A 27,798-nucleotide genomic window follows, 5' to 3' on the forward strand; every position below is an offset into this window, starting at 1 on the left:
TTTGTCAACTATTTTTCATTTATTATAATAATGAATATATTAATATTATGTAATTAAATTAATTCCTCAATTTACACTTAAGCCCTTCCACTTCCGGTTTTACCTATTTGCTGCGTTCCTTTGGTTGTTTACAGTGGTTGCAAGTTCTACAACATGGCAACTAAAGGTGACGGAAAAGGGAAAAAGGGTGAGAAAAGGAGCGCAAAAAAGCTCGACGATGCCCTCATAAATCTCGGACAGGAGGAGACATCACCTCAAGAGGAATCAGAGCATACCGAAATGCAAGAAATGCCTGTTGAATCTACCCAACCAAAAGCTCCATCACCTGAGCCAGTTTATGATGAACCTGTACTTTCAGAGTTAATTGTGGAGGGGTGAGTTTTCAATATATTGTTGTTTTTTTCCATTTGTATTAATTTGATTTATTGTTATGCTTTTCAAGACTTTAAACTGTTTAACCTTCAATGCTTTCCTGCAAATTTTATGAGTCATAGCATATATGACAATATGGCAATTTGATAAAAATTGAAAAATAAGAGGGGATGTGGGTGAGGACAGCATTTTCCTATAATTGCTTGATTTGTATGATTTCATTTCATTTTTTTATTTATTAGATAATAACAAATCAATAACTATTTTATCCGTTTGAACTACTATTATTGATTATTGGAGATTGAAAACAAACAAATGATTGATTAATAATAAAAAAAAAAATTATGTTTTAACAAGCACTTAATAATTTTTTATGAAATAAATGTAATGCATTACTTTTCGGACTTGTCGGTTGTGTAATTTTCATTTATCAAGCCTTGGTTAATTACATTAATTACTAATTAGAGTATGCCAAAGGGAGTTTTCATTTTGGTGATCAGAACTTGAAGGGAACTGTTGAATGAAAAGAAAACTGGTTATGAGAAAATCATTATTGGTAGTCACTGATGTTGACATTTGATTGATTTTCTATTATATCGATCTTTGGAATGACAGTGAACAAGTAAACACTGTGCTAAACAGGAAGTGTCTGAATGTTACATACATGTTCACATTTCTGTGGCTGTTTGCCAATTTTATACTTGCATCACACGCTAACTTTTCAAAGTATTGAAAACACTCAATCATGACTTGACAATTTTTTATCTATTAAAATATTAATTTGACACACATCCTTTTAATGTACTTAACTTTTACACTAACCATTTTTTTTTAAATCATTGGACAATTCTTTTAATTTAACAAACAATTAAAACGGTGTCTGTATTGAATAATTTTGAAATTATTATACTAATTTTTCTGAAAAAGCCAATTAACTGGAAACATGTCACGACCTGTTACCAATTTCTTTGATCCCATTTCCAATGTAAAGTTCTTCATTAATCTTGAAATTAATCTGTTCACGTTTAGTCACTTTTCAGGTAAAGTGGTATATTGAAAAAACTATGAACAAATTTCATTTTGAAATATAAGCACTGTTGTTGTTTTTTAAATCATTCTTGTTTTTGTAGCAAGGAAAATTAAAATTAAAAGAAATGAATAATTTATTTTTTGAAAAGAGACATCCGAAAAGATTGTCTCACTTGAAATAAATGACTGTCAATACATATTCTGAAGTATTAGTTGCTTTGATATCATGTTTGGAATTAAGTCTAGATTTTTTATCAAATACAAATCGAGTGGTGAAAGCGAAAAGGTTCTATCTGCTTCTTTATTTAATGTCACTTAGAACCTTTTCGCATTCACCCCTCGAAATGAAAGTGACAGCTTGCCACATACCAAAATGAAAGTTTTGGTGCATTATACATGTGGCACATTATAGTATAGATGTCTCTTAAAGCTCCATTGAGAAGAAACAGATTATTTTTCTTGAATATTTGAGGCAATAAGACAATTATAAATATTTTTTTTTTTTAAATAATAGGTATATTTGAAAAAAAAACTCAGTTTTTATTAATATTAATTACTTAAACATTTTAAGTGAGCTTGTATTAACTGAAATTACATTATATTATATTTTGTTTGTCTACTTAGGAGAACAGCCAATATTTGTACATGGTTTTAATATTTCTTAAATGAGTCTTAAATATTAATTATATTTTTAGGGGCTGTTATCGGGCACCTTTGTCTCCTGAGCAGGGTTTTCTTTTTCTAAGAATTTTCATCTTGGGGTCGCGGGACCCTTATTGTTGACAGTATGGCAGTGTAAATTTTGGGATGTCCCTAAATATGGTCAGCTGTAGCACAATATGCAGAAATATGCACTTTCATAGCTTACAACAGTAAATTAAAAGAAAAAGGGGTAAAAATCTTAGGATTGAAAATTTGACCATCTATTAGCTCTGAATTATATGTCTTAAAATAAATTGTATAATAAATTCAAATCACATCAATATCACCATACACGACATGATGTTTAAATTGATAAATGCATTTTCTTCCACATTTATAAAAAGTCATTGTCAATTTACTTTTTCTTTTTTCATGTAAAACTGCATCTCACAATCATCATGTAAATTTATGGTCCAGACCAGATATCAAGACCTGGATTTATCCTAATTTGACTGATTTACAACAAAGATCATTGTTACATGTTCAGGAATGAGCTGAGAACTATTGAATAGGGAAAATCTCATAATCAGGCGGAATTATTGTTGTAAGCGCTATTACCAATATATAGGGTATTGAACATGTTCCTATTGATTCGGGTAGAAAGTTGGCAACGTAATGAAGCTGCATGGGAGTTGTCTTTGGATATTTATTGGAAGAATTGCCAATTGAACTGAGGACTGCGGAAGGAGAGTATATTAGGATGATAGTGTAAAATATGGAGTTTGTGGATTAGAAAACATTATCATGCTGAGAATGTCCTTTGGAAAACAACATGATTGATTATGGAACTTGACTGGTACTGTTTATTTAGAAAAATTTATTCATTAATTGTTTGCTTATCAATTTAAAGGTGTTAAGTAGTTTATGTTAAAACAATTTTTTTATTTATTCAATTATTGTTTGTGTATCAATTTCAAGGGGTTAAGTAAGTTGTTGTTAAAAATGTTTACTTTTACTTGATTTATGAAAATTAATTAGTATAAATCATCAAATATATTACAAATCAAACAATAATATTCAAAAAATAGCACAAGCCTGCATTAGCCCTAGACTGGCAAAATGCAATCTCAGGGCTTGTCTGAATTTTTTAATCATTATTTCAGAGCCTATTTTTTTGAAGAGTTTTGATGTCTTTAGCACTGATTGTAAGAATCAGGGCTTGTTCATCCAAAAGTATTTTATTGATGACTGAAACAAAGCCCTTGATTGTAAAAGCATAACCACTGCACGAATAATAATTGATTGGAAGCATTTAAGTATGTTGTATGTTATTTTACATATCAAAGCATTATACCGAAAGCCATGTACAATGTAACATCTGTTTGTGTAATTAATTGAAATACTGACAACAATCACAAATAAAATGTGTTTGTTTGCACGAGTGTTGAGTTTTTAGTTACAACTTAACTCAAATGAAACAAAAATTTCACAAATATAATATATAACAGACAGAGCAAGCAGAGATTTTATTTTTCTAATCACGTACAAACTGACTAACTTTATACTAATGTGGACATTTCTAAACGCCTATTCAATCAAACGCCTATTCAATCAATTAAATTTCGATACACTCTATTTCAGCTACACAGGCGATAAAGAAAGGGGTGTATACCATGGGGATGGTGAGGCAATATTCTCCGGAGGGCACGAGTACAAAGGGCAGTTTGCAGAAGGCTTTATGCATGGCCGAGGCAAATACAAGTGGATGGATGGTGTCACATATGAGGTATAGTGTTAGTTAAACCAGGCTTTATTTTAGCTAGACTGTAAAGATAGCTTGATAAGCTGATATATATGAATTGCCGTCAAGTCTGTAGGTTAGGAATCAGTAGTTATGGACGCAGTTGGTGTCCTGCTTCAAAGGGCGAGAGAATTTAACGTTAGGTTGGGCCTAAACCCATGACCTCTTGGCGCAAGTTGGGGGATTAAGGCATGCACGTAAATCTTAGTGAAAAACTTTCACTATTACGGTAGTTTCAGAAAAAAAAAATGTTCTTGATTCATGGATGCTAAGTGTTCTAAGAACAATCTAGGTTAAAGCTCTAGTTTACTTGCACTTTTCTCTAATTTTGACTATGAAAATTTAAGAAATTGGCTGCACTCTTACAAATTTACAGCTTTGACCTTTTTTATTTTTCAAAGTCTCAGAATCAGCTAATTTTGGCATCAGTGCCTTTAATTCAGTCATATAAGATAAATCACAATAGAACAGATCTCATTTGTTCGGTAAAATGCTGAACATTTCATTTTTCCTAAAATGTTAGTTAAAAAACGCTTTTAGCCATAATTTAAACATAAATGTTCAAACGTAAATATGATAAAGTTCTGCTCTTTTGCCAGCAGTCTTATATCACTGGTTTCCAGACATTTACAAACAAATTGGCTCATTTCAAGACAAAAAAATGCTGTCAAAACAATAATTTGTGAGAGCCTTAGCTTTAACATGTGTGTCTACAGAAAACAATTTAAACTTGTGCTTTAGGTCACTCACAGTTTTAATAATATATAAAAAAAGATTTTCAGCCTTTATAGATTAAAACACAGTATTTAACTCAATATCTTGTATGGCTCAAATAAGGGAGGTGTTTTATAAGATAACATTTAACATACATATGTGTACAAAAAATGTATTTAGTACAATGGGATGTAAGTATCTTTAAATCTGCCATACATTTATTTTGGTAAATCAGCAGTCAGTAGCTTATGATTTTAATAAGGTGAATCGGTAGAATTCGGCAGATGCTGAGGCTGATAACCAGATATTTCTTATTATGCATTACCGGTAATGAGAGTGTTTGCCCGACATGCATCGTTCCTGACCTCATTTTATTTGATGAATATATAAATTAATAATTAACAAACATTACGCCATTCATAATCGTGATCATAAAATGAAGTTCTTTGCATCCTGAAACAGTTGATAAATCAATATGATTGGCTGGTGATTTCTATACGTCTAGTAAAGTGGTTTTTGTTCACTTGAAGGTTCTATTCATACTTTATTATTTGTTAATGAGCTGCACGTAGACAGCATAGGATTGAAATACCCATGGAAGTCGGAAACAAGACCTGATTTTCAACATAGGACATTTAAAGCACTCCGCCTCATACATTTAAAGTATTTTATGATTAGAAATATGATTATGAGTTATTTTTTTATTTTAAAACTATGGCCAAACATGTCAGTCATAAGATATAACTATTTATTTTTAAAGAAAAACGAATGAATTAGAATGATCTTGTTATAATAAGTAATAAAAGTCTGCTTCTGGTATTTTAATGTTTCGCAAAAAGATGGCTTATTTTAAATGTCCTTGCATTTAACTTTCACGAGTTCTTATACATTCTTGGTGACAATATTTACTTGCAACAATATAAGTTTACTCGTACTTGTAACACAAATTCAATAAAACAGAGTTATTGTCATATTGAAGACTTCTGAAAGTCAATTGAATCAAGCTATAAGGTTGTATTAATTGTAAAAATAAGAAATTAAGAAATTTGGTATTTAATGATCTAACATTGCTCTGTTCTTTTGTGGACAAACTGTATAATAAAAATCATCAAAGTATGTATGATAATACCAAACTGCTCATTATTTAGTTAATTTAAGTTTTTAATTCATTGATCTTGTTGTCATATACAACTCATTAGCCTTCAGTTTTATACCTGATTACAAGATTTAAGCCCTTGATTTTAATGAGGAACCAAAACTGATTTGTATACCTCAGGGCGTACTGGCATATGGCTAGGTTAACGCCCCTGTTTGTGATATATGATCTATTCAAATATTTTGGCAATTTTTAGTGCTCTTGCAACACTTTTATATACTTATAGTCAGTTATAGACATTTATCATCAGTATTAAAATTCAAGGAAAAAAGTATTGACTACAGATGATATAATTCTTAAGTTTCGGTTTTAATCAGCTTTGTGAAAAAGTTCATTATATATATATATTAATCTGTTCAATAGATGTGGTTTTAGTAAAAGTAATAATTTATTAAGAGTACGCCATTTTGTATACTGTTTTTATGATACCAACATTTCTATTTCAGGGGGAGTTCATGAGAAACCAGGTGACTGGGAAAGGCATTTATCAGTGGCCAGATGGAAGGTTAGTACAATTGTACAGAACAAAATAGTGGTGATAATTTGTCAAGCAAGCAGTGTATTGACAATTTATAGACAGATAGACAAATCTGTCTATAAAAGCACATTAGTTAACGCTCTCACTGACTTTGTTTTGATTGAAACATGACAAAAATATTGACTTTTAAGATTGTTTCACAAAAGTTATAACATTGCTTGTCACCACTTGTCTTATTTTGATCAAATTTCTGAATCAGACACATACTGTTACTTGATAGGTACAGAAAAGCTGTTTTTAATCTATTTTATCATTGATCTGATAAATATTTTGATGAGGCTTTTAAGACATTATTATGTTTAGGTATTATTTGACAGCTAATGTTGTTACACAATTATTCAAAAACAGCTATGTGATATTTTGCATGACCAGAAACTATATGAAGTAATGCATTGAATATATATGCATCATAATTATAATAATATTTAAATATTGATAATGTTAAACATACTGTGTACAGTTTTGCATTTTCGTCAGATGTCACACCATTATTAGATTGAAAATTCCTGCACTAATACTCCAGTAAACTCATCAATAGATGAACTTGTCAGTAAAATCACAGTGAATCTGTCATGCAATCAAATGGTCTTAATCCCATTAGTACACATTGATAGCTTAAGAAATGTTTCTATTCTTGAATTGAAATAACTCACTGGATTTAAGATGACATCCTTTTTATGTAGCAGAATGGTGTAGAAATAAGCTTTTATAATTCATTGTGAACAATAAACAATAATTAAAATGTTGATGTATCCAGTGGTCCCCGAATTTCTCGAAACTTCTTAAGAATAACAGGCTTAATTAAGTTGCTTGTTGAATAAATGAAACATATTGGTTTCCTTTCCCCTGTATATCTCCTATCAGGTCACCTACTTTAAGCTGCACTCTCACAGATTGAACGTTTGAAAGTTTTGACAACTTTTTTATTTTTTGTCTTGGAACGAATCATTTTTGCAAAAATCCTTGGAAACCAGTTATATAATTACTGACAAAAAATAGAACGCAGATTTTGATTTTTAAGTTCAAAAATTGATGTTTTGTGCATTTTCCTTAAACCGTTAGTTTTAGCCATAAAACATTAATTTTCGAACAGAAATATGAAAATCTGAGATCTGATCTTTTGTCAGCAATCATATGGGTTTGCAGGTATTTACGCAAAAATTTGCTCTTTCCAAGACCAAAAATAAAAAAGTTATGAAAATGGTAAATCTGTGAGAGTGCAGCATTAAACCCTGTAACTTATAATATTATATTCCTTTATGATACATTTCAGCTCTTATGAGGGAGATGTGGTGTGTGGAAAACGACACGGGGTTGGAATGTTCAAGTGTCGCAACAGTTCCATGTCTTACAATGGTGACTGGGCAATGGGCAAGAGACATGGCAAGGTAGGGTATTTTCAGCCAAAGCAAATCTGCCCCTAGTGGGTGTTGAACTCATGACCTTTTGAGTAAGAGACAGATGCTTTTACCACAACTCTACCCACAGTGTTCAGTTTAACCTATAATTGATAGTATATACATATCATAAACAAAAGTATATCTGAATATGGCAGTATATGTATCAGTCAACAAAATGAGTCTTTTGGATGAACCAGCTCGAAATATTAAACTAACTGCTTGGCATAACATTTTTGAACAAGCCCTGCTGTATAAAACCCAGAATTTCAGCAAGCCCATTAAGCATTTTACCAGTGCAGGGCTTGCAGGCCAATGCTTATTTCGACTGATGTAAACTTTGCTGGGTTAAGACTAATGCCATGTGTGGTTTGCGTGGTAATTCCTATGTTTTGGTCTAGGCTATGGACAGCATTGGGCCTTAGAAGTTAGAAATGCATGGCAATACAACGAAATATGTCTTAACAAAGATATTGTGGAGTATAAACTGTGCCGTGTGCAATTTTCTTGACTCCATTTAATGACAATAGCAAGGTAAAGGGCAAGAGTTTGTCCGATTAACACACTCGCTTTACACCAAGGTGACCCAGGTTCGATTCCTGGCTGGTAGCATGTGAGTTTGGTTTTAGGTTCACCAAGCTGGACAAATTGGTTTCCTCCTTGTTCTCAGGCTTCCCCAACAACACAACACCACACTCTCGTGTAACATCACGCCAACGAGAGTAATTGATATTATGTTGTAATAACTTGTTTCACAATCATTGTTAAATAAATAATTTTTAAACGAATGGGCAAGAGGCTGCACCTGGCAAAGTACTGGTATGTAGGTTAAAATAAGAATAACAGAATAATAGGCTATCTAAGGCAGTTCAAATACTCAGGTCTACCATTCTGTTTCTGATATAGAAGAACTGTTATTCTTGATGTAAGGATTATGATTTTCACTCAGTTTTATGTCACTTGCTCATTATTAATTCATGCATTTCGTCTTTGTAAGAATCCATTATCCATTAGGGAAGTAACGTTGTTAGTATAGGTCTTCAGATGTTTGTATAAAACATGCTCAGATCAATAAGAACTATAGATCAGGGAATGGGTTTGGTTATTTTGTGGTACTAAGGTTCTTATCTTGATATTTTGAGGGTACCAAGTCCTCACTTTTTAACTTTTTTCCTTTATTATTCCAGTTATGTCCTACATAATATTACTGCCTCTTACAGCAAAGAAACTCAAAAAAAAATGTTTTCTAAATTATTTCAATGTACTGTCTATCTCATCGCACTGAAAATTAACTTGATCTCTGACACCAGGACACTGGAATTGCAATGTTCAACTTTAAGCTGCTATGGCTCCAGAACTCTGAGGTACATAACTTTCCTGCCCACAAATAAACTACTGCCAGATTAGGTGCGTAAAAATGATATTCCTGCCAAATTCTGGCCAGATTCCTGCTGAAAATTTCGTATGGGTGAATTTCTATTGGCGAGCATTTTGACTTGTGTCTTGTACCCAGAAATTGATGCTTTTGGGTCGAATGGATCTTACAAATGAGAATAATTGTATTACTGACAAGATGGCTGGGTGAACTTTTTCCTTCATGGCTGACGAATATGTGATTGGCAACCGTGAATACGTCAGTACCCTTTTAGAAAGTGATGAATATCACCATGTGATTGGTGAGACAGAACTTTGTTAAAGTTAACAACATTACAACATGTTCATCTACCTCCGACTCTGAGGGAATGTCTTACTTTATTATGAGGTAGACTGTGTGAATTTTGTCCATCACGGATGTGGAACACATCAGTACCTTAGTGGGAATATTAACCAGGGCATATTGTGTAACAACATTCATTTACTTTACAGGGTCGTATGGATTATGACTCGGAAGGAAAGTCTTATTATGAAGGTGACTGGGTAAATAATGTCCGTCACGGATGGGGAACTCGCCAGTACCCTAGTGGGAATGTCTACCAGGGCATGTGGTTTAATAATGTGAGACACGGGGAGGGGACTATGAAGTGGATTGACCGAGATCAGATATACACTGGACAGTGGGAAAATGGCATTCAGGTGAGATTATTGTTTAGTTTTTTCAATGCCACAGAAATTTGCATTTCTAACATAGTGTAATTTTTTAGTGAAGACAATATGAAATGAGAATATTTTAACTGCTGAAAGTGAGTAAGATATTTAAAGAAAAAACAAGACAAATTTTAAATTAAAAAATTAAAAAAATTATAATGAGACAATATATAAGGCCAAGAATAAAGAACATCTTAATTATTTTTTTTACAAGTAAAAAGTTCTCACATATTATTAAATTTGTTTGTCATATTTTAGCATGGTGTGGGCCAGCACATTTGGTTGTTACGGAGAGTGCATGGATCACAATACCCGCTACGGAACATGTACGACGGAGACTTTGTCAATGGCCTTCGACATGGGTTTGGCACTTTCTACTATGCAAATGGCGCCAAATACGGGGGAGGCTGGAAAAACAATATGAAGCATGGCAAGGTCTGTGGAAATTTAACTTTTGAACTTTATTCTGTTTTGAAATGATTTACTTTGCAAATGTTTTATCAGCTCGTCTGATATTTAAAAAAATGGACAAGCTAGGTATTGCAATTTCATAGCCTTAGCATCACAGTTGTCAATGGTTTCATCAGCATGCAAACATTTTAACCTAGTTCAATGAGAATTCAAATGAGACATATTTTATTTGGTACACATGTCACAATTCACAGAATTTATGTCTAGAAACTAAAACTAAAGCACATGAATAATAAATAGTTTTCATTATTTCTTTTGAAATCATTTTGTTAATCTTCCAGACATTTCAAAACTCAGAAATTGATAGTTTGAGGCTATGTGCATATTTATATGAATTTTAAAGGAGACATCATATTGTTCGGATAATACTATTCAAAATTGATATTATTGTTAAACGTTTAACTACATTTTGTCCTGAAGAACATGTAATAGTGAACAACATTCATTAATAGATACATTATATAAATTAAATTATTCCAAATTGATATTATTGTAAAAGCTGCACTCTCACAGATTGAACGTTTTGACAACTTTTTTTTTTTTTTGTCTTTGGGCGAGCAAATTTTTGCGTAATTATCTGCAAACCTGAGTGAGTGATAAAAGACTGCTTTTCATATTTCCGTCCCAAAATTGAAGTTTTATGCATTTTTCTTAAACCGTTAGTAACGGTTTAAGCCATAAAACATTCAATTTGGAATGGAAATATAAAAATCTGCAATTTGATCTTTTGTCAGCAGTCTTTCATCACTGGTTAGCAGATATTTACGCAAAAATTTGCTAATTCCAAGACAAAAAATAAAAAAGTTGGAAAAAGGTAAATCTGTGAGAGTGCAGCTTTATATCTCACTAAGTTTTGTCCTTAAGTACATGTAGCAGTTAATGCAATTCAAGCTCAGATACATTATAATTTAAATGAGAAGATTGATTTCTGTCTGTCCGTAGGCGTTTCTTTTTTATTCTGTTTATTAATTACCAATTAAATATAAATGAGTTAATTTTTCTTTGCAATTTGTCAGCAGAGTATAATATTTCTTTGATATCTGTCAGCAAATATAAAGTAATTGATAACATGTTTCTCCATTTAGTAATATTGATGTCACATTAACTTTGGCGAGTCATTTTAAGTCTTGCATGATTTCGTAATGAGGTATTTTTTTGTAATAGTTGGTGTTTATATTTTGCCATCTTAAAAATTATGACAGCAGTCATCAATTAAAAATGAATTCTATTTGCAATCCCATTAGGGGGAACGTGAGCCTTATAACTAATGTCCAATTGATAAGAACTTTGTTTAAGTTAACAACGGAATTAACGACTCCTTTGTTAACTTTAAATGTTAAATATTTAAAGATGTCCTTATAATTTGTAATACAAGAACAGCTGTAACAAAAAGTTATCTCAAATCTTGTTAGAAATACAGCAGATTAGAACTGTTACTTATTAAACTTCCAGAGCTGTCACAATTTTAAAGTTAACAACATTGGCATTAACGTTGTTAACTTAAACAATGTTCTGAACAATCGGCCATAAGTAATATTTTGTACTAATTTTTTGTCTTCTAAAGAATTAAGAAGATGAGCTGGGTGCTTGGCCCTGCGCCAACTTTAATATTATTTAGAAGACCAAAAATAAATGATCACTTTCTTAGTGTTTAGCATGAAATGCTTATCAAATGCCTCAATGCAGGTTATTGACCATGAATAAGCTTATAAATAACTCACTGAATAAACACCAATAAATTACTTAATGAATATTTGATAGTCATTTTTGTTACTGAAAGGAAAATTTGGCAGAAATGCTTAATTGATTTTGGGTTGTGAGACCTCTTCTAAATAATTAAATGTGAATCCTATTTAAGTGATCCCATTGGCCGAGACATGAGCATGAACAGTAATTAAAATTAATTTCTCTTGACCTTTTGTTACAAACTCATATTCCCTATGACTTTGAATTGATGTCTGCTTTTATTTTGTTTCGAAATATACATTTTCCTGAAAATATTATCATAGAAAAAAACATGGATAATAAATATGTTATATTTGATCTATGAAACATTTTTCTTTCAACCATTTTGCTTGAATTCTAAAATGCTGTCCTAGTTTTATTTTGTAAAATACTTCCTTACTTTATTTGTCTTTCAGGGTAAATTCACTTTCAAAAATGGCCGTATCTACGAGGGTATGTTTGAACGAGACCATATCGTAGAGTACCCAGAATTCACCATGGACGGCACATCCTCACCTGACCTTTCCAACATCCGCACTCGGACACCACTGCCCATGGGTAAGTGACACCAACACCATTTTGATTATCCATGGGGTCAGCCGCCAGTATAAAAGTATCAAATCTTGTTAGATTGTTGGGACTCACTGTGCACAGAAATATTATTTTCCCACCCCTGATAAGTAGATTCAAATATTTGGCCATGTAAAAATATCAACTAGGCCTACATGCATAATCATTGAATATTTAGTAAGAACTAAGTTATGTGTACATGTTCATTTTAAGTTTCTAGAAATTTTATGCCATCTTGCTAATTTGTTACGAATGGACTTCAGAGGAGATAATTGGCTTGAAACTTTAATATAAATTAAAAGTGATATTTCTAGATTATCGTGTTCTCCTAAACACTTTATTTCTATCTGTCTGGGGCCTAGATCAATTTAAATGATGAAATCTGGCAATATTGTCTTTTATTCTAGTATAGGCTAAGGGTTGAAACAATTACTTTTATAGCCTTAATTTCATTGTTGAGAAGATATGAAGGTCTTTTTATTTCTTAAATTGTCTTCATAAAATAATGATGCTATATTTTTTACAAATTACGACATTGAACAGAACTCTGACTTATTGCTAAGCCTTTAAGTTACAATGATATCAGTTAATAAGTCTAGACCATGTTTATATATAGAAAATGGCTGTACATGAACTGTATTTTTTACTGAATTTCATGAAACTTATTCTGGGTTATACAAGGCCTGTTACCAAGAAATATAGCTTAATTTGCTTTCTTAAATTACTAAAAATTGGTGGTCCAGTCAGCGTCTTTATCATTACCATTAGGTAGCCATGAGTTTCCATTCCTGACATCATAGGAGCATGATAGATTGTTTGGCGCATGTTAAGCAGGACAAGTGGGTTACTCTCAATGGATTCTCTGGAGTGTAACATTATACATTTAATTAGATGTTATCTAGTTATTTTAGTTTGATCATGTGACTTTTCAATTTTGTCTTGGAATGAGCCAATTTTGCTTAAATGTCTGGAAACCATTTAAATAAGACTGCTGATAAAAGATCAGATCACATTTTTCTATATATATTTATGTTCAAAAATTAATGTTTTAAGAAAGAAAAAATCGGAATAAAAATCAGTAACTATGGAAACCTGCGATCTGATCTTTTGTCAGCAGTCTTATATGACTTGTTCCCAACCATTAAGGCAAAATTTGTCTTATTTATTAAGTATAAATTGTCATTATAATTTTTCTCATTCTTTCAGACAATGTATCTGTGCACAGCAACGAAAGTCGTAACACAGTGAGTCCAAGCTTCCAGCTCGACCTAGACTACCTGCTGAATGAATTTGTCGAGGCTGATCGGGATGATGAGGCTAGCCAGGTGCTCTTTGTTATCACGCGACACATCTCCAGTCTTCGCAGAATTTACAGGTAACCAACTTTTTAAAATGAAACAATTTTGTTAACATTATCTATTAAATGATGATAAATAGGGTTTTATGTATGCTGTGTGATTGTTTGATTTGTTGCACTATAAAGAATTTTACATTCAAAGTTTAAGAATGGTAGTGATCAATTTAGTTTATTTTGTATTAAACAGTTTTCATACAACAAATTTGGTTTTGCTTGAAATTAACATCAATACCAGGTATTTGCAACAATCATGCTTTATATTCCATTTAAGGAATGAAATGCGTGATTGCCGTCATTTTCGGGGTATAAATGCAGTTTGGCTGGTTAGTGTCTCGAGTCTGAAGGAATAACAAGATTAACAAATGTACATGTTTATTTATCCGAACATATCCGAAAATGTTGCTTTCTTTGGATGATAATCGCAATTGCCATCATTTAAGGAATGGAAGTTGAGGTGTGAATATACTTTTACGAAGCATGGTTGGTGTTTTCATTCAGAAATTATTTTATATTAAGATTTCTTCCATGTTCTGACAATGACTATCTTTGTTCACAGTTACTACAGTTCGCTGGGTCACGAGGAGAGCCCAGATAACACGTTTGTAATGAACAAGATGCAGTTCTGGCGCTTCCTGAAGGACACACGCCTACACCACAAGGAAAAGACCCTCACAGATATGGACAGAATGCTGAGTAAGAAACAAGATTTGATTGTTGCCCTCCTTGTATTGTTTAATGACTGCCTTAATGGAACTTGCTCATGTTTTTGTAAAATCCATTTTTTTTGTAAGCCGAAATTAAGGGTGGCAGATCATTAAGAGTGTTTCAACTGTTTTAAGATACTGACAGCTGGACCCCTTCAACAAATATTGATATATGCTCAAAAATTGTCTTAAAGCTTCCAAATTTTGAATAGCTTATAAAACGCTTTTCAACAAAAGGCTAAAACATTGTTATTTATGCATGTATGTTAGCCAAATTATAGTTTAAATGATCATTTTTAATGGGATGACAGTGACAGATCATTTCACTGTTGAAATATTGTGACAGACATAAAACCAATGTTTTGACCCTAAAATTAAAAAAAAATGGCACTTTGTTGGCTTAAAATTCAACATTGCACAATGTGTGATTTGTTTTTTTATAGACTATATTTGAAGTCTACCATATCTTAAGATTGTATTGAACATCGCTCACCCACTCATTAATTAAGAAAGCATTTCTTTCAGTTCACAAGAAGACCCCCGAGGAAGTCCACAGTCCCCATGAGCGAATCCTACAGCGCCAGTTTATCAACAACCTTATTGTTTTGGCCTTCCATCTCTACAGAAAGGAACACCCGTAAGTGGGGGGAAAAATCCCCTGGAATCCGACCCATCCCCTGGCCCCCTGCCAGGGGATCCATACCCCCTGGATTTGATAAAAAAAGAAAATATATATATATATTTTTTTTAAACTAGCTCAAAGTTGACAGTGGAAAGCATCCATAATATTATGAGTGTGAAATTCCATGAAGGACCATGATGACTAAGTCCAAAAATTATTGTTATTAGTGTGTTTCTGTATTTATTCTTATATCATAAATGTAGATATTGTGCAAAATTTCGCTGCGTCAAAATCCCCTGAAATTCAGACCAAAATCCCCTGGGAAGCCTCTCAGAAATATGGCATGTATGGTTGGGTGGTGTTTATAAGTTGTTAAAACGTACAATTTTAAGAAGTTTGTCTATCTTTAAAAGAAAAAAGAACGATTTTGTATCATCATAGGCTTGGAGTCATTGTCATAGTTGTTCAAAATCATAACCTTGGCTCAATTACTGAGAATACAAACTTTGTCCAAATGTTTACTATGACATGCTGAAATATAAAGCAAGACCCACTACTATTGCTAAAATATTCGTTAAGTTTTGGCCCTTGGCTGACTCCAACAAACAGAGTAGCAATGACATGGATAATTTACTGTTATCTTGTTTCATCGTGATTTTTGACTCAAGATTCAATTATTTTATTTTGATTAATGAAATAAGATTAACATTGATATTAAAGCACAATTCAAAAAAAAAAAAACTCGCTTATTTATTATAACGACAATATGAATCACTGAGCCTAAGTCCTCCAATTATGCAAGCAGGTGGAATGTTATGAAATAAAGCGAAAAGTAGTCCGTTAAATGCAATCTTTTGATGATGAACCTTGAGATTTATTGCTTGTTCAAAATGTTCTAGCTTAAAAGGTTAGTTATGCGCGCCTTAATATTGCCATGGTAAAATAATAAAATAGATGGAAACAAAATTGTTTGAGGTCTCACAAGTGATTTATTAATATTTTCTCAAATTGCATGATTCTTATGAAAATTTAAATGATGTATTGTGATGTTAAAGCTGCACTCGTCGCACAGATTGAGGGTTTTGACAATTTTTTGTTTGTCTTGCAATGAGCTAATTTTTGCGTAAATGTCTGGAAACCAGTGATGCAAGACTGCTGACAAAAGGTCATAACGCAGTGTTTAATATTTAAGTTTGAAAATTGATGTTTTATGGCTTAAAGCGTTACTCACGCTATAAGAAAAATGAAATTTTCAGCAGTTTTCCAAATAATTGAGAGCTTTTCTATTGTTGGTTTTCTTTCATGATCTAATTACATGTATTGATTCCAAAATAAGCTGATTCTGAATTATTATTTTTTTTAAATGCCAAAACTGTCAATCTGTGAGAATGCAGCTTTAAGGTCTCAAAGGTGATTTATAACCATTCTCTCAAGTTGCATAATTCTTATGAAAATATGAATGATTTATTGAGATATTGAAAAGTTATTATACCAATAATCTTTTGGGAGTTCTTAGAATATCCGTTATCTTGATATTTCAAAGGAAACAATTAAACATCTAAGGGTTCAGAACAATTTGTCTTGTATTGTCATAACTTAAATTGTCAGGGAAATATGATATGATATGTTTATATCAGAGGAACTTTAAAGAAACATTATTTTAAGGATCAGTTTACATTGTATCTACTAAATCAGCCAATCATGACAAATAAATATTTTATTTGAAGTTAAAAAAAATAATAATTTGTTCATCAAATTTTATGAATGATATAATTGCAAGTATATATTTTTTTTGTGCGAACATTTTACTACATATCTGGTGACATTCATCTTGAGCCTTCTAAAACAATGGTTTGTATTACGGTACACTCCAATGTTTTATTGCCAAAGATTTTTTTTTATTGATTTTTTTTTCGAAACTTTTATTTGGCAGATAGTTTTTTAAACTAAATATGCAAAGAAGTTTTAACGATTAAAGTCTAAACATTGTGTCATTTGTTGGCATTTTTCTAATATTCAAATTAACTTAGTGCTTTAAAAAACTGTCACATGTTGACACTTTAAAATGTTTTAAATGAAAAAGCATTATATAAATTTGGCACCATTTTCAAGATTCTCAATAATTTATTGCACAGTTTTGATTAAGCTTTTGTCATGTAGAATAGAATAGAATGTTCATAATGGTATATGTAAACAAAGCATAATATCCTTACAACAGGATGTAATAACTGGTTGGACAATTTCAAAATTATGTATGACAATGTAAATATGTGGACATATTTTTCCTGTTATGCGTAAATGTTAAAAAAAAAAAATACTGCTTGAAACAATTATATTTGATACGAGTTATTTTTTGTTTTCCAGGGGAACAACACCAAAGCTGGCCTGGTGCATGTCGAGGCTCATCTCTGACCACATACTCAGATACGCCTGCAACGTCAAAGGTTCGTATTATTAAAGGTTCACAAAAGCTATAAGCACTAGCTGTGCAAAACCTTTTTTTAAGCTTCAATTAAAAAGAAAGGTTTTGTAAAAGGTTTGTTTAGCATGTGTTTAACCTTTGAAATAAGCTTTAAAAATGATAAAAAAAAAACTTTGCAAAAGCTTTCTTAACGCTTTTCACAGAATGATGCAGTATTGAACACAGAACAATGAAGCCTTTGATATCGTTAAAAGCTTTTTGTGTCAGTTGATTGAGATTTTTTTCTCCACAGCAGCTTATAGGTCAAAAGGATGATGTATAATAAACATTGGTTTTGCTGTTAACATGTCATCATCTGAATTTTATGAGGGGCATATTGAATGAAAATTAGGATGAAACATGCCTTATTTCTTTGAAATTTGTAATCTATCCAGGTATAGAATTGTTATGACGCTAAAATCTGATAACGATGCTCTAGATTATTTTCTACTTTATTTGACAAAAGAATTTGTTGAATCCCAATCTATGTGGATATCTTTGCATATGGTAATAATGTGAATAATATTCATGTAACAGCTATGAATATATTTATCTGGATGGTCTGGCATCATGTCATTTTCATAAGTTATTGTTATCAAGGACCTTTAAACCATGGATTGGAAACTCCCTCCTGTGCCTTTAGCGTTTAGCTTAAACTAACATGAGCAGCCGGATCTCATTCCAAGACCTTACTGTGTGATTAGTTTCGAAAGTTGCCATCTTGTTTCAGTTTGTGAAATTGTGTTACATTTTTTTTTAAGCAATCTCTGTATTTACTGAATGGAGATCACTGATTTTCGCCGATTGAAAAACTGGCGAAATTTCTCAGTACTCGTAGAGCGCGCCAAGGATTGTGGGTAAATTATTACTTCTTACCATCTCACCGATGTTGGGCAATTTTCAATCCATGGTTTATGGGTCTATGTTGTTATTAACATTTTTATTTTAAAAAGTGAATGTTATTTCTGTGTTGTAGGACATTTCTACTACGAGCAACGACGGGCAGGCAATGCCCTTGTGTACCTCGACCAGACATACGAGATATTCACCTCCATCTGTACTCACAGATCTGTATGTGACCTTGACATTATATCATAATTGATTCTTTATACTGTAGAGTGATATCATTATGCAAAATTATTTTATTCTCATGACACTTTTGTTTCATCTAAATTAATGATGTTAAAAATTTGCAATGCAAATATTAATCACAGTAAAGAATATTATAATTTAATATTTCTAGGATTTTTATTTGAAACCTTATTGATTCCTTAATTTGGACGAAAAATAATTCATGAATATTAAAACCTCAAAAATTTAAAAAAAATTAATTTAGTAAATACAAACTCTAATTAAATCACAGTTACCCAAAGTTCATTTAAATGCTTGGTCTTTTACATACATTGAAATAATCAGTAATTCCCATTGGTTGTTAATTGATATGCTCTTGTGTTATTTTCTTTGTAGTGCCTTTTGAATAATTTTGAAACAATGCTCACTGTTTTTTTTCAGCAACCTCCGAATGATGCAGCTTTTAAGATGAGAGAATTCTTATACATGATCAAGGTATGTTGAATGATTATAATTAGCAATTGAAGTAAAACATCTATGATATCGGTCACTTTCCGAAGGACGCAAATAAACAGTTTGTTCTACATTTAATGTCACTTCTTCATCTTTCTATAATTTTGTCTCAAAACCATATCTATTTCATTTAAAACTTTATTAATATTTATAAATTTATTCGCTTAATTAAATTAAATGTTCTCAGCTGGACTTGAATAATATTACAAGGTTAATACGTCATGATATGCTCATGTCACTCTCTAGTTTAAACATTATATATTTTATAACGCTTGTGAAGAAAGTTATGGTAACTTATATAAACTAAGTCACTCTCGTTGGCACGATGTTGCGCGAGAGTGTGGTCTTGTGTGGTGGGGAAGTACCCAGAGAAAAACCCACTTTTCCGGCTTGGTGACCATTGACAAAACTGACATGCACCCAGGCCGGGAAAAGAACATGGGTGACCTTGGTGAGAAGCAAATGCGCTAACTATTGCGCTAACCGAACAACCAAATGTCACTATTTGTAGCACCAGTACGATATATTCCATCAAGCACTGATTTGTTCATATATTACAATTAATCTCTTTTGCCAGGATCTAAAGTTGATAAACAATGACCTGACAGCCAAGGATGTGATAGAAGTGATGGCCAAGGATGATCCAAATGTATCTGACGGGGAAGGCAGCTACAATTTGGAACTGGAGGTATTGTGCCTTTTCAGCAATTAAATACATTGGTTACAATCTTGTTATCAGTAATTAATTGTTTCCATAAATGCATAATTTAGTAGTTAAAGGTTTATCACTCAAACTTTATGTTTGTTATACATGTGTATGTATTGATTTTAAATACAAGTGTCACTCTAATGCAACTTAATCATTCAAATAAAGGGATATTGACAGGTGTAAACTATATGTTAAGTCATGTCATTTAGTCTTAGAAACCAGATTAACTTTGAAATCCATTGGATGTACTCATGTTTCAATTTCTCACAATGTTATTTTGTTGTTTCAGATGTGTTTCCTTGAATTCTTTGAGGCCCTGATAGGCTGTGCAGAACGTTACGTTACAGAGGCTGTAGTAAAGGACCCAAATACCCCCCGCCCCTCAACAAGTGTGACAAAGGATGAAAGCTTGTACTCCATTCCTGGGTCACCCTCTAGGCTTACAAGCCATGTGAGTACTGACTACCTTATTATATAGGTCTGTAGTTAGAGGACCCAAATAGCCACCATACCCCCGCCCCTCCACAAGTGTGACAAAGGATGAAAGCTTGTACTCCATTCCTGGGTCACCCTCTAGGCTTACTAGCCATGTGAGTACTGACTACCTTATTATATAGGTCTGTAGTTAGAGGACCCAAATAGCCACCATACCCCCGCCCCTCCACAAGTGTGACAAAGGATGAAAGCTTGTACTCCTTTCCTGGGTCACCCTCTAGGCTTACTAGCCATATGAGTACTGACTACCTAATTATATAGGTCTGTAGTTAGAGGACCCAAATAGCCACCATACCCCCCACCCCTCCACAAGTGTGACAAAGGATGAAAGCTTGTACTCCATTCCTGGGTCACCCTCTAGGCTTACTAGCCATGTGAGTACTGACTACCTTATTATATAGGTCTGTAGTTAGAGGACCCAAAAAGCCACCATATCCCCCGCCCCTCCACAAGTGTGACAAAGGATGAAAGCTTGTACTCCATTCCTGGGTCACCCTCTAGGCTTACTAGCCATATGAGTACTGACTACCTTATTATATAAGTCTGTAGTTAGAGGACCCAAATAGCCACCATACCCCCCGCCCCTCCACAAGTGTAACAAAGGATGAAAGCTTGTACTCCTTTCCTGGGTCCCCCACTAGGCTCACTAGCCACGTTGTTAAAGGTCCCTAGTTCCCCTGCTCCACAAGCTTGACTCAGGATGATATCATGTACTTCATACTTGGGTATCTATTACAAATAACCTGTTCTACAATCAGGCAAACATCTTGTGTAAAAATTGGATGCATCAAAGACGTTTTAAACATTTCTGATTGTGAATCTCAAACTCAGACTTTTCATTTGTAAATATGGGCCCTGAGTACAAGTCTTGGATACTTAATTTTTTTTAAAAGATGCTCGCCCACACTTGCAGTGTCCTGGGCATGGCACCTTCATGTTCTAGACCATTCTAAACTACATGCACTTTAACTTTCAAGGTATTAATTCAGATTTGTCTTACTTTAGGGTGGTCTAGATGAGCAGTCAGTAGTCCAGGGTACACCACGTGATGCACAGTCACCGGAGACCGGCTCTCCAACCCGGGCTGTGTCCTCTGCTGACGGCACAACCAAAACTGGAGGGGAGGGGACTACATCAAAGGTAGGTCACTCTTGGTGTTTTCATGAATATTGAGCTTGTTTATTTTGCTTGCAAGTAACTACAGGTTTTAAAACTTTCAGTCATTTCGTTGTCAAGCTTTCATTTTATAGTGGTGTGACAATAAAAATTAGCAAAAGGGAAGAAAATTCATGTGATGTAATTTGCACTTAGTACAAAATGAGTATATGGTAGCAATTCTTATTGTTGTAGTTTTGTTTGCGATCTCAAGTGAAGAAATTAAATGTTTATTGATACATATTTACTGGCTATATGTCTGACAATGAACAATAAATAACCAACCACCCATCTAAAAACTAAAGTTAAGTACAATCATATTTTTTTTTCCATGACTCTTCAATTATCTCCCTTGAATCCTCTTACAGCACCAGCTTCTCCCATCCATCTCCAACGTGACTGGAGCAGCCTCAGATGGTGGGCACGGAGATGCACAGAGCAGGCATGAGTCTGCTAAAGGTTTGTTTCAATACATCATTTCCCATTGCATTTGAAAACCGCGTTGCTCACGACACACGGCTGTTGGCCAGTATTCAATATTGATCTTATCCTTTGACGTGCTTCAGTGATTTCATTCAGTCTATTGGTCAGCTAAATATACAGGCCAATCAAAAGACTTGGATTCTAATGTTAAATATAAGTTCAATATAAGTTGGTTGTTGAATGCAGGCAGAAATTATCACATTTTATTTGATAGGTTTGACTTTGAATTTTTATTGTAATTACCAATATTCTCATTTCAAACAGATGCAAATACAGGCGATGAGAAGCACAAGAGTTCTTCATTCGTCAGCACAAACACCACCGAGGAAGACAAGCTTGTTCAGAGCACAGTGTCCATCGAAGGACATACATTGGGTGGACAGACAGAGGACGATCTGGAGGGGCAGACACATGGTAGTTATGTCCTTAATTCCTCTGACCCAAATTTCTCGAAACTTCTTAAGCTTAACAGGCTGAAGTAGGTTGTTTCAATTTGCCAAAATACATACCGGTACTTAAATTTGATTAATGAAAAATGGTTTATTGTGTTAATTAAAAAGTTATGGAGATTATTTCTATTGAAAGTATAAACTCTCTTTAAGAAGTAAATATAATGCAAGTTATTGAAAAATATAAAATAGTGAGCTTTGCTTAATCCTGTTCTAAGAGACTTTAGATGTTTCGAGAAATTGAGGCCTATTACTAAATCCATTACTTGAAAGTGTTTGCTATGGGTCATTTTGGATAGAAATTTGCAAATAGTGAAATCAATTTTGATCTTTCGCCTAAATTAAACAAATCTTATGTCCAGTTAATTGTTGTTTAACTGGAAATTAACGTGAGAAAAATCCCATTGCCTATTAAGCTGATCCTAAGCTTCTAAGCTGAAGACCTATTTCATGGTTGCTGCTAAGCAATGTGGAGCAATATCTTTATAATTACAACAAAATATTATTGTGTTCAAAGTGAAAATGCTTCCACAGGACTCATTAGCAGACAACATTATATACTATAAAACTACATGTATATATATAAATCAAGAATATACCTCTAGAGGCGTACCATACTATGTACTCTGACTATGTTTCCTATGTTTCAAGTTTCACTTTGTAAAATCAAAATGAGCAAGAAGGGATTGAATAGTTGGTGAAAAGTTTTTATTCAAATAATTATTGGTCTGTTCCTTTCCTGTCTAGGTGTTTATTCCGAGTTCTTTTCATATCAGTATTGTAATAATGTTACATCATCGAAATAGGTATATTTTATGTTATTTTTTAATTATCAAAATCTGAAGAGGAATTCAGTAATACTTATCTTACATTATTTTAAATAATTACAAGGTCAATCTAAGGGAAGTAAAAAAGGTGAAGTTGAAAAGAGTAAGGAAAATATCATTCTCATTGTGTTATAAGTAATAGTTAGATGGCATTAAGATACATTTTAATGATTAAGAATGGTTGGAGTGAGCGTAGTGAATGAGCCCTTCTTTATCATTAAAATATTACTTTAGATCATCAGACTGTCTTAGAATACAACCTAATTTGTTGATACATTGTCAACGCAAAATCTGACACAGGGTGTGTCAGTATTGGATGAGTGGCAGTAGGCGGATCTTTAAACACCTGAAAGTTGAAATTCTTAATGATTAAGCGTAGTACTTGATGATTGCCTATCTGCAATATCATTGGCTGAAAATGTACTGTAGGTTGTATTCTAAGTTCAAATAAATGTTCCTCTGTTTAAGTGATTTTGTTCTTTTCTTGTTACACCATTAGTTCCAATAATTCTCATACCGTTGGAAGAAGAGGAAGAATATAAAGGAATGCTAAAGTCAGGTAACTCTGCACAAAGGGAGAGAATTTTGGCAGTGTGAGTTATGTATTTCTTCACAATGGGAGAGGACTTCAACAATTTTGAGTGAAGTCATCTCCCTTGATTCCAAATGACAATTTAGGTTATGCACTAACTGTCGCCAGGGATTAGTGTCTCTCTTTGTACCAATAAGAGTGACTTCAGACAGAAGGTTTTGATATGTATTTTTTTCCTCAAAGGGAAAAGTTTGAAAGCAAAGGTCCCATTTGGACAAAAGGGAGGTAATCCCTAAAATCTTTATTAAGATACCCTTCATAAAGGGAAATAAATTGTCTTCTCTTTCCATCCAACGAAAATACATTCAAATCATACTTATGGAAAGTAGGCCCTTCAATATCATGCTTTATTTTTAAATATTCAAAAATTCTGTGGAATTTAAAATTACTTCATCAAAAAGTGCATTTCTATTTCCTGTCAGCATAACAAATCGTATTATGATGTCAGAAAGTATTAAATGCATTTATTTAGTTTGTTTATCTAGTTTGTTGCACTTGAGCGTTTGTCTATATTTGCAACCTTTTATTTGCAATCTTTGATATATGTGGGGCAAACTGCGAAGACCAGTCCAGGGGTGAAAATGACGTAACGAGAGAAATCGCTGTTTCTATTCAACACACTGATTTTATAAGCATGACAGTGGTTTTAATTTTTTACCATCAATTATCAATGAGACAGTAAAAAAACAATGATTATTACAGTCACGCTCAATATCGGCATGTGGAAAAAACATGATTTCTTGCATCAGCCATATTTGCCCATGGCCTGGTTTTCACAGACTGTGTCACATATGTGTGATTCTAGCATTTGAGAAAACAGGATACCCTGTTTTCATCTCTGTTAGCATATTTAAAGTGACACTCTTATTCAAAATCAATACATACATATGTATAACAAACATCAATAATATTTTGACTGATATACCTTCAACTACTTTCTAAATAATGCATATATGGAAAATATTTATTACTGATAACAAGTTTGTAACCTTGTATTTAATAACAGAAAAACTCAAAAATATTAAATGATAGGTGAATGCGAAAATATTTACTGTGATCAACTATCGTCTCATAAGGTAGAAATTCCATGTTTTATGCACAATTCTTTCAAATTCAACTCAGTATCCTTCATAACAAACATTGTTTTTGACATGGTGGGTGCATAATTTAAAAGTGTCTTCCCCCCGGGGTTGTATTGTTTAAATGGAATTCAACTCCCCTCTCCCTGCAAACTTTTAAACACATATTCTCCCCTATTGTTCTTTACTTAATTTTAACTTTCCCTATTTCAGATGTAGAGGATGAACTAGAGGAAGAGTTAGATGAAGAAACTCGCCAGTTCAACTTCTGGACGCACCAGATCCACATCTTTTTTGTCCGCAAGTTTCTACCTGCTGCTGAAAACATGATCCGCCTGAAAAATGCTGTACAGAAGAGGCTTCAGGTATATATGAAAGAATGTTTATTAGGGTCCCGAAACATTGCTGTTTCCCTACAGTAGTCATCCTGTCCGTCCTTTTTGGCAGGTGTCCGTCAGTCCTTATTTTGTATGTTTTTTCCTATTAACTTTAAAACCTTTAAAGATATCAACTTCAAACATATAAGTTTGCTCAAAGTTGCAATCAGCTCTTTCAGTCAAGCTTTTTAACTCAAATAATGTCAGAGTTGAGATGACACCTAAACAATTTACTATCCACATTACTTGAAAATTCTTGAAAAAATCATCATCTTCAAACTTTATAAAATTGCTCACAGTAACAATACACTTTCTATGATCAAGTTATGTAACTCAGATATTTACAGACTTATAGCCCCTTAAACTTATCAAAATTCAGAAAATGTATTTACTTCACAGAATTTGAATGTTTTCAAACATAAGCATCTACATGTATATAGTTTCAAATTTTAAAAATTATACTGTTTGAACGAATCAATAAATTGTGATTACGTAGTTAATACTGCACTATGTCCATTTTGATTTAAAAGCGAAAAATTAAATTCACATGGGAATGTTCCACAATGCGCATGCACTTTACTAACATTTGCATAATAAGTAGGTCGCCCAAATTACTACGCCGGTGATTCGTCGAGGGCAATAAAGCAAAAATGAACAATAAATGTTTTATACATACATTGAATTAATACATTCAAAATAACGGGTATTTTCAATTACTCAATTCTAAAATTATCTGATATTTTGTAGGTTGAGGAAGCAGAGAAGAGCAAGTCTTGCCTGGAATCCAGAACTGAGCTGGTCGAACCAAGCCAAGTAACTTTGGAGGAGAGGACGCAGGCATAAAGAGGGATATCACAGACATGGAGTGATTCTTTGGAACTGAATGTGCTTACTTATGATCTGAATGTGATATCACCAGCTTGCAGATATTACTAAGGATTTTTATTATAACAATATTTTGATACATTTAAATGATATACTGATGTACTGGATATTTATAAGCTCAAAGCACAGTGTATGTGATATTTGGACAGAGATGAGATTATAAAAAATGTTGTTAAAAACTTTCCTTCTTTATTAAAGCGTAAATTTAGATTATACAAGAAGGAAAATAGCAATTGTTTTCAATGTGCAAATGCATTAAAACTTAAACTATTCATATTTGATTTTCTGTGAGTTGCAACTATTTTTGCTTCTAATTAACCTATTGTGTAATATTTATTCCCATTTTGATGAAGTTTCTGACTTTCAAAATGTATGGAAGCAATCAGTTTGCATCAATGTTAGTAGCTGGATATGGTACTTAATGGTTATAATGTCTGAAAGGCTCATTAATTCAGAGTCTGTAAGGCTAAGTATTTAAAGCTGCACTCTCAGAGATTAACCACTTTTATTTTTTGTTTTGGAAAGAGTAAATTTGTGGGTAAATATCTGCAAACCAATGATAAAAGATTGCTGACAAAAGATCAGATCGCAGATTTTCATATTTCCATTCGAAAATTAATGTTTTATGGCTTAAACCATTACTAACAGTTAAATATAAAAATCTGCTATTTTTTGTCAGCAGTCTTATTTAACTGGTTTCCATGGATTTTTGCAAAAATTTGCTTGTTCCAAGACAAAAAATAAAGAAGTTGTCATAACATTCAATCTGTGAGAGTGCAGCTTTAAGGGATGGTATTCATATTTCATTTCCTAGCTTTCCTCACTTTTTCTAATTAAAGGATCTCATTGGTCATATGATAAATAAACTTAATAATTTCTGAAAAACATTATTTTCATTGACTTTATTGTCAAAACTTTCTTTATTTTTAAAAACAATTATACATTTGTTTTATTTTTAATATAAGCATTTTAAGGAATCATCTTTAGTTAGGAAATGACTTGAGATGCTTTTAAATACAGCCCCTAAATCTGAACGGCTTAGTATTTGCACCACTTGTCTGATATACTCTTATTTGCATGTTTGAACTATGCAGTCGTGTTTGTACGTTTAAAATGTGCTGAAAATCGTACGAGATGTATTATTACGGATGCATTTTGTTATTGTATACATGAATATTTATTTTGAGTGTATTTTTAGTCTCATAGTTTATTTAAGACCACCAATCTTAGGTTCTGTGATACTTTTTTGTTTATGATTGTTTTTCTTAGACATTGCTCTAGCAGATATTTGAAGAAATAAACCATTTCGTTGTTGGATATTTTTCTTCATTTTTAGCTCTACTGGCCCATGCGATGGTTCTGTGTACCTTGTTTGTGCCTCCATGCGTCTGTGTGACAGTGCGTCTGTAAACAATTGCTTGTGAACACGATACCGTATTCAGTTTTGATTGTATCTCAATAAAACGTGTACAGTATTTAGATATCCATCAGAGCTGGGTTCATTTCGAAAACCAGCCAG

The 27,798-nt window shown here is 32.8% G+C and overlaps 1 protein-coding gene across 2 annotated transcripts; it reads left to right on the forward strand.

Annotated features, from left to right (window-relative positions):
- Positions 1-124: 124 nt before the first annotated feature.
- Positions 125-27,596, forward strand: LOC128213976 (radial spoke head 10 homolog B-like). Of its 2 annotated transcripts, XM_052920124.1 has the most exons (21): positions 125-374; positions 3,685-3,829; positions 6,161-6,219; positions 7,526-7,640; positions 9,516-9,722; positions 9,993-10,169; positions 12,347-12,488; positions 13,707-13,875; positions 14,414-14,550; positions 15,087-15,198; positions 17,548-17,627; positions 18,621-18,715; positions 19,157-19,210; positions 19,806-19,916; positions 20,227-20,388; positions 21,438-21,572; positions 21,956-22,046; positions 22,335-22,484; positions 23,846-23,905; positions 25,231-25,382; positions 26,142-27,596. In XM_052920124.1, exons 1-21 carry the CDS (start codon positions 154-156, stop codon positions 26,235-26,237), a joined length of 2,670 nt encoding a protein of 889 aa, XP_052776084.1. In that variant the 5' UTR covers positions 125-153; the 3' UTR covers positions 26,238-27,596. The 2 variants fall into 2 exon arrangements, with proteins under 2 accessions (XP_052776084.1, XP_052776085.1); XM_052920125.1 differs by lacking the exon at positions 23,846-23,905.
- Positions 27,597-27,798: the final 202 nt, after the last annotated feature.

This window comes from Mya arenaria, chromosome 13, assembly GCF_026914265.1.
Source record: "Mya arenaria isolate MELC-2E11 chromosome 13, ASM2691426v1".
Taxonomy (NCBI): Eukaryota; Metazoa; Mollusca; class Bivalvia; order Myida; family Myidae; genus Mya; species Mya arenaria.

Excerpts from the sequence above, each read along its gene's own strand:
- LOC128213976 (XM_052920124.1), top strand. The coding sequence starts at position 154 with ATGGCAACTAAAGGTGACGGAAAAGGGAAAAAGGGTGAGAAAAGGAGC. Across the intron at positions 18,716-19,156 it reads CCATCTGTACTCACAGATCT|CAACCTCCGAATGATGCAGC; the intron begins GTATGTGACCTT and ends GTTTTTTTTCAG. Across the intron at positions 19,211-19,805 it reads AATTCTTATACATGATCAAG|GATCTAAAGTTGATAAACAA; the intron begins GTATGTTGAATG and ends CTCTTTTGCCAG.